This window comes from Phragmites australis, chromosome 19 (genome assembly GCF_958298935.1).
Source record: "Phragmites australis chromosome 19, lpPhrAust1.1, whole genome shotgun sequence".
Classification (NCBI taxonomy): Eukaryota; Viridiplantae; Streptophyta; class Magnoliopsida; order Poales; family Poaceae; genus Phragmites; species Phragmites australis.
The window spans coordinates 20,767,869-20,780,240 of NC_084939.1; the positions used below are offsets into that span (position 1 = coordinate 20,767,869).

The 12,372-nt window shown below is 41.2% G+C and overlaps 1 protein-coding gene across 1 annotated transcript; it reads right to left on the bottom strand.

The window, feature by feature from the left end:
• Positions 1-1,427: 1,427 nt before the first annotated feature.
• On the bottom strand, positions 1,428-6,436 carry LOC133900786 (disease resistance protein RGA5-like). Its single transcript, XM_062342023.1, has 3 exons — positions 5,560-6,436; positions 2,409-4,457; positions 1,428-1,702 (listed from the first exon to the last, which is right to left on the bottom strand). Exons 1-2 carry the CDS (start codon positions 6,348-6,350, stop codon positions 2,414-2,416), a joined length of 2,835 nt encoding a protein of 944 aa, XP_062198007.1. The 5' UTR covers positions 6,351-6,436; the 3' UTR covers positions 1,428-1,702; positions 2,409-2,413.
• Positions 6,437-12,372: the final 5,936 nt, after the last annotated feature.

The following is a 12,372-nucleotide window of genomic DNA, read 5'->3' on the forward strand; positions in this document are numbered from 1 at the left end:
TGGTGGTGGTGATGCAGAGCTCCCGGCATTGCCCATGCCAGAGCTGCCAGCGTCGCACCCGAGCTACTCGATAGCCAGGGTGAGGGATGATAACTGGGTCTAGAGGCGAGAGATCTCAATATTGCAGCAGTTGGCATCGAGTAGAACCCGGTCAATCTTGGTCACGATGTTGGCCATGGTCATGGGATCACACATGCCTAATATGGTCGTACGAGCGCGACTGATATGGTTGTGTTGATTAGATCAGTAGGGATAATTGGCGGAGCGTACTCGCCATCTCAAGGAGGCTCTGAGCAGCTGATTTACGTGGACTAAACTTATTAATTTATTGCTTGATTACAATAGGTGATATGCTCTACTTTATATAGAAGCTAGCACTGTCAATCTAAACTAACAAATCTTATCTCTAACTAGGGATGAAAACGGATGGGATAAATCCTGTTCCGTTCCGATCCGTTTTCTATATTTTCTTGTCCGTTTTCGATTCCGTTTTCGAGAGAAAATATGAAAATGAAAATGGTTATGGGGTTTTTCCGACCGTTTTCGGATTTCCCGTTTTTAATCTAGAATTTCCTATTTTTCTAATTGAGATCAAACTTCACAAATCACAATGTAGCATACCAAGCCCGGCCGGCCAGTCCAAACATAACCTCTATCCCAAAGTTCAACCAGATCTCAGTGGTCCAGTATCGGTCGGCTGCTGACCTACCGATGTTGTTTAAGCTCTTGCACCACCTACAATCCTAGTCTTTATATGATTGTATGTTATGCCGAGTACTCGAGTTACGACATGATAGTTATTTTTCAGTTGATACTTATGTCATTACGTGGTTCATTTGTGTATGATATAAATTACTTTTGTTGGTGTGAATTAATTATGTGTCGTGCCGATACTCGAAATCATTGTTCTACTAATTGGTGTTCTCATTTTAAATTATCGGTTCCTGACTGATACCCGCATATTTATATTCGGATTGGTTCGTTTTTGATATCCCGACATTCCCGAGTTCGTACCCGTTTCCGGCTTTCCCGTTTTCGATTCCATTTTCGAGAGAAAATGTGAAAATGAAAACGGTTAGGAGGTTTTCCCGACCGTTCCCGACAATACATGTTGCTACAGTATCAACCGAACTAACTTTAACTACCAAACTATATCTCTATCTAATTTAATCCTATGCCTACCGAAGATACCCTCCATAATAGGGAAGTACTTAAGTTGTGAGCTGATACCATATTTTAAAAGAGAGGTAAGCACCGTAAATCTTATCAATTCTTAATAGTTCTGGTTTAAGCAAGGCACCTAACCTGGTCAACAGAACCTCTGTTGATCTAGCTACTTATTACTAGTCCTCATGATTGATCATGAACAAGATGGGGTCATGGGAGGCAAACCGATTAAACATCATGGTCACACCCTGTGTATCAAATGAAAATTCTTAAAGATACAATATGAACAAAAAAATAATTACTCAACAAGATGGGGTCAGAAATTTGTTAAAATACTGCAAACACATAGTTCAATTTATGCCCCATTTCATTCCTTTTATCTGCTTCACCTCAAGTTGCCTTAACTTGCTGAAGCTTTCAACACGTACGGCTGTAGCCTAATACGTGCCTCCCTTAGAGTATCATTACACGAACTCCTACACCTTCAGCAGTACTGGTGGATCGATGAAGCACACCTGCCTGACAACTGGATCAACTGCAAATATGTAAAAGGAAAGAAAAAAGCAACTCAGTAGCTTCACAGATTTCAGCAAATGAAACATGCTTACATGAGGAATGATTTACTAATGAGCACACACGAACATTTTTTTTTTAACGCAAATGGCAGGAGCTCTGCCTTTCAATTAAGAAGGCGAGCAGAAAGTTATGTACAATAAGATGGCCGAAGCCACAAAAACCCCGTCCTAGACTTTACAGCACACAGTGGAACCCTCAGGGAAACACAACACGCCCGACGGGCCCGCCTCTAGGTCGAATGGAAAGCTCGCCTATACTGTTCAATGTCCTCCTTGGCACATCTTGCCACCTCTTGTGCCGCCATGCATTTGTTTTGGAAAATTCGTCTGTTACGCTCCTTCCACACATTCCACATGATACAGATGATAATTCCATTGAAGGAACGGCATTGGTGTTTGGGTACTTGTTTGGCTGCAGCCTCCTACCATTCCGCGATGGACTGAGCAGTCCCAGGCTGCTTAGTCGGGTCCATGTGATATGCTCCCACATCAACACATGTGACCATACCTCTACGGCGAATGGGCAGTTAGGACATAGGATTTACATCCCAAAAAAAACATAGGATTTACCAGTTTTATACTGATCAAATCAAAACGAAGTGATGAAAGAACTCGAGTAAACAAAAGCCATGGATTGTTCCCTGTATGTTGACGCAGGCACGGTACCTCAATTATTGACTCTCCTCCACAACCTCGCCTTCGTCAGAATCATATATGAAAGCAGGGGGTGTCAATACTAAACAGAAAAGGGTAACCTCTACCTTGATGCTATGCTGCCCTGGGTGCTCGTTGATGGCATTCCTATAAGTAGCCTCAGCATCGGCAACCGTTGTACCTGGCCTTGCTTTGCCATTACTGTAACCATTGAAGATCACAACATGGACTTCCTTGAGGTTCAACAGGTGTGCGATGCCTTCAAGTATGAAGCGGCCATAACGCTTCAGTCCGCGCCCATGGTGGTTCAGTCTGAGCGTTTGAAGATTGGGCATCGCCCCAGTATCAAAGATGAGCCACGGTGCGAAGCAAGAGAGTGTGAAATATTTGAGAACTGGGAATGCCACAGCGCCACTGTGGATGAGGATTCTTTCTTTCAGGGATTTTCGAATGTTCAATTCTAGGTGGTAAAGATTAAGTAACTGAGCAAGTAAATCAACATCATCCTGCGTCAGCACGTTAACTGTCAGTGACAACTCTGAGAGCTTATGGTGTTGACCAATCCAGCTTGGAACCTGGGGAAACATAGTCGAAGAAACAGCAAGTATCTCAAGATTGCTCTCGGTTAGAGAAATGGTCAAACAATCTGATTCAGCCACAGGAGGAGGCAGATTAACGGGACCAAAGTGAGGAAAAGTTAGAGCCCTTAGTTTGCAACTGATAAGTTTGCCAATAGAAGACCATAAGACATCCTTGATTCCTTGCTGAGGGACGGTACCAGTGCACGTAATCCAAAGATCCTTAACATTCATTAGTTCACCAAGTCCCTTAAAATTGTCCACAGAGTTCACGCCCACATCAAAGGACCGTAGAGTACGTAGGGACTTCATTGCACAAATTCCATCAGGCAGCCTTTTACCATAAGGAACGAGCAGATGCAACAAGCAAGGCAATTCAACAATATCCGACGGCACATCACCATCAAGCTTATCCAGGTCCAGTGTCTCCAAACGTTTCAGGCTCCTAATTCTGGCTGGCAGCCGTGCTTCCCTACTAACATTCAAATACCTAAGCTCAAATAATTTGCAGATTGGCGTAAGATCAATACTATCATCCCCATCACTACGCCAGTCTTTCAGATTCAGGACTCGGATGTACTTGAATTCAGAAATAGGAGGCATGAAACAAGTGTTGCCAAACAGAGCAAATGATCGTATATGTGACATGCTTAAGCTTGCTGCAGCTGTTGGGCCTTGACTTGCTCCAAAACCGAAGTGAAGGGAAAGCCGACGCACCCTGCTCTGCAATGATGTGGCTATGTCATGTATATTGTCTATCACCCTCAAAAAGTTCTCTTCCTCTGACTTCTGTCTGATTAGATCAAGAATCATGTCGTGAACTTTACATCTCAACACCTCACCGTTGTAGTTGGTGTATGTAGGTTGGATCATGCTCCTGTTGACGAGTTCGTTGAAGTAACTTCCAGCAGCTTCCTCTGCATCTTGATCATGTAATTTACCGACAAAACCTTCAGCAACCCATAGCCTCACCAGATCCTCCTTTTCAATAGAGTGATCTTCTGGATACATACCAATATATAATAAGCATGTCTTAAGATGGGGTGGAAGATTGTTGTAGCTAAGTTTTAGTACCTGTCTCATTCCCTCTAAAGTTGGATTTGTTCTCAAATTTGAGCTTAGGGAACTGCACACAAACTTCCATTGCTCCCTTGATCTGGCTGGCTGGCTAGCCAAAAGGCTGGCAATGCTTATAATGGCTAGTGGGAGACCACCGCATTTTTGTAAAATTTCATCAGCGATCTCTATCAGTGGCTGAGCACAAGCATATCCCACTCTACTAAAAAATAATTTTGTTGAGTTCTGATCATCAAGATGTTTCATCCTGTAAATGAACTCACGTCGATACGCGCAACATGCCTTAGCCACTGTCTCAATTCGTGTAGTTGTGATCACTTTGCTCCCTCTTTGATTATCTGGAAAGGCACAACGAAGAATTTCCCATACTGATGCATCCCATATATCATCAATCACAAGAAAGTATCTGCAATATTTTCATAAATTAAAATAAGCATTTCATTTCTGTGAAATTGAAAAAAAAGTACAATTTAAAATGATCCAAGAGAATAAAGACTTGTCTCTTATACTTTGAACAAAAAGAAGTAATTATTGCCCTTGAACAATGCAGCTAGATTCAGGCTCGAAATTAAAGAGGAGTCTCTAAAGAGCTTTAAAAAAGAGTGGCCTCAGTCCAAATACAATAGCTCTATTCAGAGAGAGGAGGAAAGTCGTCGGAGGTTCTTCGATGCCCCTGTTCCCGAGTTCCTGCTGTTGTCCTTCGTTCCTTCATGGCCTGGCCGAGATGGTATGGGCCCAAGAGTCAGACCGCCATGACAGTGTACTACGCCCAGAATACCTAGAATCACCTGAATTACCAGTGATTCATGCAAGCAGCATTGGCCTTTGCCGGCTGCAAGTAGAGCTGCATGATCGATTGAATCCAAGGAGTGAGCATGGGAGACAGTGGTGTTTGAGGAATAAAAATGAGTGGACAGGAGAAGGCAGGAGTGAGCATGGGAGGCAGAAGTGCTCCGGGAGTGGTGGAAAGAACGGAATCGTCTGATCTTTCAGGGTGAAGAACTCACGGAAGATGCAGTGGGTGCCCATGCTTTAACAGCTCTTAGAGATAGCTGGGAAAATTCAGAATTAGTCTGTCCGACTCTCGGCTTGAATGTTTCCTCCCCTTTTTCATAATTCGGCCTTTGGCCCTGCCTAATGGCCTGTAAGCTTAAGTGTAGGCATCCTTGATGCCACTCTGTTATTCTTTCTAATATAATCGCCCATACGGTGGCTTTCAAAAAAAGACAATCCCTGCTGTCGGACCACCCCAGCTCAGGGCTGATCCAACAGTCTAGATGTACGCTTGCTGTCCAACTTATGGGCTTCTGTTTTTTAGCAAAATATTTTTCCCAGAAATCTACAACTTGAAATCGTGCAGCTGGTGCATAAAACAACAATAAAACTATTTAAGCTTTTTTAGACCAACAGAACTAATTAAGTTGTGTAACATAGAAAAGCGCGAAACTTAGCCATCAGTAGCGTATTTGATATATCAGCAAAAGAACTGATTAAGAATCGAGAAGCACCTTTTGTCTTTTAGATACTCTCTGACGTTTTCAATGAGATCTTCCACTTCAATGGTATGATTCAGTTGTGGCATCCCAACCTTAGAGATGATCCTATTAAGAAGCTTCAACAGATCGGGTCTTTGAGACACTGATACGAAAGCCTTGAAGTTGTATTGCCCCCCAAGCTTACGGTACACTTCATTTGCAACTGTTGTTTTGCCAAGACCTCCAAATCCAACAATGGATACCACTCTCAGACACTGCAGTGATGCACACCCCCTCTCTTCCAACAAGCTGATAAGCTCATCCGTTGGACCATCAATGCCAACAAGGTTGCCTGCATCCGTATATAGCGCAGTCACCCGAGGGTCAACAGCTACGCATCTGGATCTTGAGGAGCCTTCATCAGTCTTATACCTTTTGCGGCGTTCGCTCACTTGGATCACCCGAGTCTTGAGCTCTTGGATTTGGTTGGTAAAATGGTGACGCGCTCTCAATTCACTCACATAGTGGCGAATCTTAGCGATGAAGCCAGCATCACCAGTGTTGGCATCGTCACCAACTTGATGAATGAAACCGTCGATGGAATCCTCGATATCAAACGCCATATCCATCACTTGATTCCTCCACTCCACGGTCGGCAGATCGAGCTCCTCCTCCGCTTCGGCAAGCTTCTTGAGGACAGCATCCATGCTGCGGAGCTCGTCCCTAAGGAACGCCATGTCCCTCCGCATGGTCTTGTGCTTCTCATACTCCTCTCCCATTAAATCAGCCAGCTTCTCCATCACGGAGTTCATTACAGCCGCCATGGATCTAGGTTCCCCTCTCTTTTTCCTCTTGGATATTTGTGTGGTTTTGGTGCACAGCGATTCGTTTGTCCACTCGTCTATTGACGGAGGAAAGTCATCAGAAGCTGGTAATCACATTGTTAGGAAATTAGAAAAGCAACCATTGACGTGATGACAGATAATACCAAATACGCAATATTTATTAATAAGATTTAGCATAAGCATATATTCCATATCCGAACATTCTGCCCATCTAACAATACCGGCCGCTTTCAGCATTTTAACAAAACTACTGCCACTCCTATAAACCTATTGCTATATCGTTATAGTTACAATAATAATTTTCCTCTTATATATATAAGAGATCAAGTTATAAGAGTTTTACTCTAACTCTATCGTGTACCATTAATACAATTCAAAATTCTATACATAATCAATTTTGTATAATTATTCGACACATATATAACAGATATTTATCATTTTGTCATTACGTTGTTACTGGAGCTGTTAACAATGATTATTAGTGACGTCGCTGTATCGATTTGAGGACCGAGTAAACGACAATGAACATGAGGGTGTCCGGTACATCGTCAACTAATACAGACAAGTGCGTGATGGACTGCAGACAAGCAAATATCGGACGCTGTGCCCCCTACATGACCAACTGCGCACTTTCTGACCCGGTGCAGCTTCCTATCTGTCATTTGGAATCATTTCCCATATAAAAGAAAAAGGAAAAGAGTCAAAGCTTTCAGCTGAACATAGTTCGTTGCTAGTATGCCCTTCCTTCGTGATAAAAAATTTTGTGTGATAATTTGCATACGCGCATAACTATGATGGACATCCTTTCTTGTCATTGCTTTGTGTGGTCTGGTGTCTCGGTAGGTCCAAAAACCCAGGTCCATCTATGTCGAATCCTTTCCGACACGGGGCAAGCAGTGGAGCCTGACATTTCAGAATGGACATCTTTTCTTTTTCCGTAGGTAGCGATGATGCAGACGATCGAACACTCGTAGCATGATAGTTTTATCAATGGACGAGCATTCAACTAACATTCTAAAAAAAAAGGACACCACTATATATGTTTTCAAACATGATATTGGACACACGAAACAAAATTTCCAACGTTTTATGTTAGATAAAATATTTTGGGTTACCAGAAAATATATGGTAAAAAAGCAAGCAGTTATGTTGAACATTTATTAACAAGACAAAAATTACTTTATAAGAAGAAGAGAAAGATATTTTGGGGGACAGCACAACATACAAATTGTGGTGGCCATATATATATATATGAAAACTAATCTGTACTTCTGTAGTACATACTCTCTATTATGATATATCACATAAATGAACTGAATATATTCCTTTATCACTATGATTATACTTATATACTTATTCTAAGATACTCCTATGTGAATTACATAAAAAAATTTGAAAAGAAGTCTATCAATTTTAATAGATTTTGATAATATCTTCATATTTGTACATAAAATGTAATATACTCAAAAAAATATGTACAAACCACCTAAAAAAGTATACATACCACTTGAATGATTTTATATACTCACATGCTTCATGTACATACTATTTATCATATGAGATACACATATGAGAGTACATACTCCTGAGAGTACCAAATATGCTTTTTATATATATATATATATATATATATATATATATATATATAGGAAAACTAGTATGTACTCCTGGGTGTATGTACTCCCACCTCTCATATACCACTTTTACACGTGTGTTATACTTCTTTATCACTTTAAATATACTTCATTAGTAATTATAAGATACTACAATACAAATCCCACGAAATTTTTTATGAAATTCCATGATTTTTATCATAATTTGCGTATATACTTCTTTTATGTATAAAAAAGAGTATATAGCAAAAATGAAAGGCTAACATTGAATTTTTTTTCATACAACTCATATTGGAGTATCTTAGAATTAGTATTAGAGTATACTAAAAATGATAAAAGAGTATAAAGTGTTTGTTTAGGTGGTATATTGCATGTGGGAGTACATACTCCTAGGAGTATAGAATAGGTGTCCTATATATATATATATATATATATATATATATATATATATATGTATGTGTGTATATATATAGCTATATACATGATTGTATACGTGAGGAAATCCCGATATACATGGAAGGAGATAAGTTCGTGAAATATCTATCTAGACAACCGTGACTTATATCCAATGCAATCAAAGATTTACACATTAACACATGTAGTATATGTATGTGTATATATATATATAGCTATATACATGATTGTATACGTGAGGAAATCCCGATATACATGGAAGGAGATAAGTTCGTGAAATATCTATCTAGACAACCGTGACTTATATCCAATGCAATCAAAGATTTACACATTAACACCTGTAGTCGAAGCATGAGGCTCCTGAACATAAGAGAATGGGCCAAAAATTCTGGAACAACTGGATTGGGAGCCTTTTAATCATGATGTCTGCAAACTGATAGCTGGAGGTAATGTGTAGAATGCGAACCTATTCAATAGACACCTAATGTGTAGTTGGTGGCAAACAGGTTGGATAAGGTGGCCTGGGGCAGCAGGCGGTATTAGGGTAAGATGGTAGAAGCTCACAGCCAATAGCTCAAGACACGGCGGCACATTTAGTAGGGAGAGGCATAGGTGAACGACGGAGGGAGAAGTGTAGGTGGCCACACAAGCAGTCTAGATCGCCAGAGGTTACCTGTTGTGGCTGATTGAGATGGCAATGGCTAGGTCACCACCCCTTCTGTCAAACACATCCCAAGCTCAGTAGTGAACTCGGTGGTACTATTTACAATTATGTATGCTTTCAACTATAAAAAAAAGTCAAAGTTAACCTGCTCCAGCTCTCATTAGTAATCTTTACAATCTAAAAGCTGTCATGTTCCAACCCTCCCAGGCTATCCACGTCGGCACCTGATTCTGAATTGTTCGATCTGAGTAACGACAATTGAGGACCGTCAGATATGGAGCTGTACCGCCCGCTGGATCGGCCATTTGAGACACCCGATTGCTCTCGAACTCTTGGCCCCTTCCCCCATCACCATCGTATCCTCCTCCCGTGGGCGATGCTCACCACCGCTTGTAGATGAGGGCGCTCGGCAGGTGTCACTGCCCAAGCCCGCCTGCCTCAGCCCCTCTATCTCTTCTCCATCGAATTCGAGCTGTGCTGCCTCAATCAGGATCAGGATGCAGTGGCGGGGTCAGGACATTTGCCTGTTGGTGGTATGCCCTAGAGGCAATCATAGAGATAATTGTATCACGTCTATGTTTATATACTTTTGAATAATGTGTTATTCGATTCCTTGAATAATTATCATTTACATTGATTAGTAAGTATGTGACTTGTTTGTGAAGCTCTTTATTTTATTGTGATGTTATTCTAAATGATCCATAGTCTTATATCATTATGTGGGATGATAATAATTCCAGACTAGCATATGTATTGATTGATGATCATGTTTCATAGATCATAGATATAGAGATATCAAATCAATAATGTGGACACATGTTAGAGAACATGGTGTTGGATAGACCCACCTTGAGATACTATTGGGATTATTATATGATGTGTCATCAGTTGTAATCTCAAATGGTGTATATGCAGTATCCTTAGACATAAGATCGTCATTGACTCCTACACTAAGGGGCTATCAAATGCTACTCTGTTACTGGATAGTCATAAATGTAGCTTTCGAGTTTGCCATGAAACATATCGTGGGGTGTGAGCGATCAAGATGGAATTTGTTCCTCCTATATAGAAGGAGAGATATCTCTAGGGCCCTCAATGTTGATAGGTTAGAAAGTGCAAGGCCATGCCAATGTGATTAAAGAGTTAATCACGAGCTGAGTAATCCGCTACAAGATTGAGTGAATTGTCAAGCTATCACAAGATGTCACGTGTCTTGCCTTGAGCTTGACTGGTATCATAAGGCAAAGGGATTGGTGCTTATGTATATCAAGGTTCAGTCGATATGATCTTTATGTATACTCAGGAGTCAATATGCTCTGCTAGGGATTGCTATTGATTTCTGTTTAGAAAGGAGTTTTCAAGTCTTAACCGTTTGTACATGGACCTAATGGATCAAACACTTAATGGGTTGGAACAAGACACGCAGATTGGATCTTAAGAGGGTTTAAATGGATTGTGATCCGTAAGTGATTAGAATCCTAATGGGATACCAACGTGGGAGCCCATAGCATGATCTATATAAGGGGAGGCATGAGAAGGGGTGCGTACGGTTGAGCCATTCCGAAACCCTAGCTGCGTGTAAGACCCTATTCCCGGGATCTCCTATGACTCCTGTATTAGTCCTTCGATCAAGTAGCTGATACACATAGTACAACAATTGTGCCATCATAGTCAAACTTCGTACATAAAAGTATTAAGGTTACAGAGTACAAAAAGATCTACAAACCATATTGTATATTACAGACCTGGTCTTATGGCCATCAAAAGCACAACAGAACATCTATCCAAAGCCACATGCAGCTAGGGTGCGAACGTGACTACTAAGTCTACTCCTCATCCGCACCTTAATCTCCAGCGAAGTCGGCATCTGCTTCCTCATCTGACTGATAGCAATAGTGAGTACAGAAGGTACTCAGCAAATCCTATACTACCTCAAGGTGTTTGATATATGCATAAGGCGTAATCCAGGACAAGGCGTTACAATTTAGTTTTAAGCGTAAAGCAGTTTTTATGCGGGTGTCCAGTTATATCCTCTACTGTTAACTTTAGAATAGTTTGAATAAGATAACTAGGTAACAAGGTATATCTGGAGGTTTTTCGGTCCTAGGAGGGGCTACATCTCACTCTGCATTTCCTATCACATGTCTGATATACCTCTAGTACCACACAGCTCCTAGCGGATTGCGCCAGCAACCTCATCACAAGGACATCTAGTCCACACACTCACTCATCAAGGATACTCACACCCTGAGTCTAATCATTGAGGTTATTGCTTTCACATGTCCATGACTATGGACACAGCTATTCGAATGTATTTACACTCTGCAGAGGTTGTACATTGTACCCACACGATATGCTCAGCCTCCAACCGTTGCAAGTGGAGGAACGAATCATACCGGGACACTTCAATCACCTTTCCTTGCCAGGCTTTTCTACGAGACACCTCAAGTACCAGAGGCCTTGTGCTAAATGCCAATTCCATTTTTAAGCTTTTGCTGGTTCCCAAAACATTCAAACAGAGGGCCAGATAGTCACTTGGCTCCTCGTTTCTCTAGCCTACTAGTATGATGCCCAACGCGATCGGGAGAAGAAAAGTCAAGTCCTGCCCAGTCAAGATGCATGGTTGCACTGGGGTGGCTTAGCATGACAGCGCAATGATTCAATGCTTATATGGCTGGGGTAGGCATCTACGTTGGCAATAAGTACCAGAGAGGTAACTCAAGCCCCCAATAGCATCCTCGACCGGAGGACTACTCTACTTGCCCCCGCCAAAATAGTTTTCACCCATTTTACACTTCTCCTTCCATTTCCCACACTACATCAAGGATTTCACAACCATCAAGGATTCATGGTATATGAGTTAAATTGATAAATAGTGAAACAACATCTCCGAAGAGATGTATTCAACTAGCGACATCTCTGAAGAGGTGTATTCCATCCTAAGCATGCAAGATATCAAGGCATCGTCCGACGTCAATATAGATAATGGCATGTACTCTTAGGGTGATATGTATTCTAGATGAGATATTTAAGCCATATCTTTGTTTGATAGGATTTAACTACTACAAGTAGTTTGAAAAAGCACAATACATAGCACACGTGATAATAAGTCAAGTTTTAAGTTGATTAATTAGATTATTGCAAAACATGGGTTCAATATGATAAATGAGATAAGACTTGCCTTCTCCGAAGTCCTCTTCTAAACCTTGGTCAGGGTCCTCCGGGTTCTCTACGAAATCCTCCAGTTTTGCAATACGCGATTACGATCAATCAACGTCCTATACTAGAGAAGAATCAATTAACATCATAT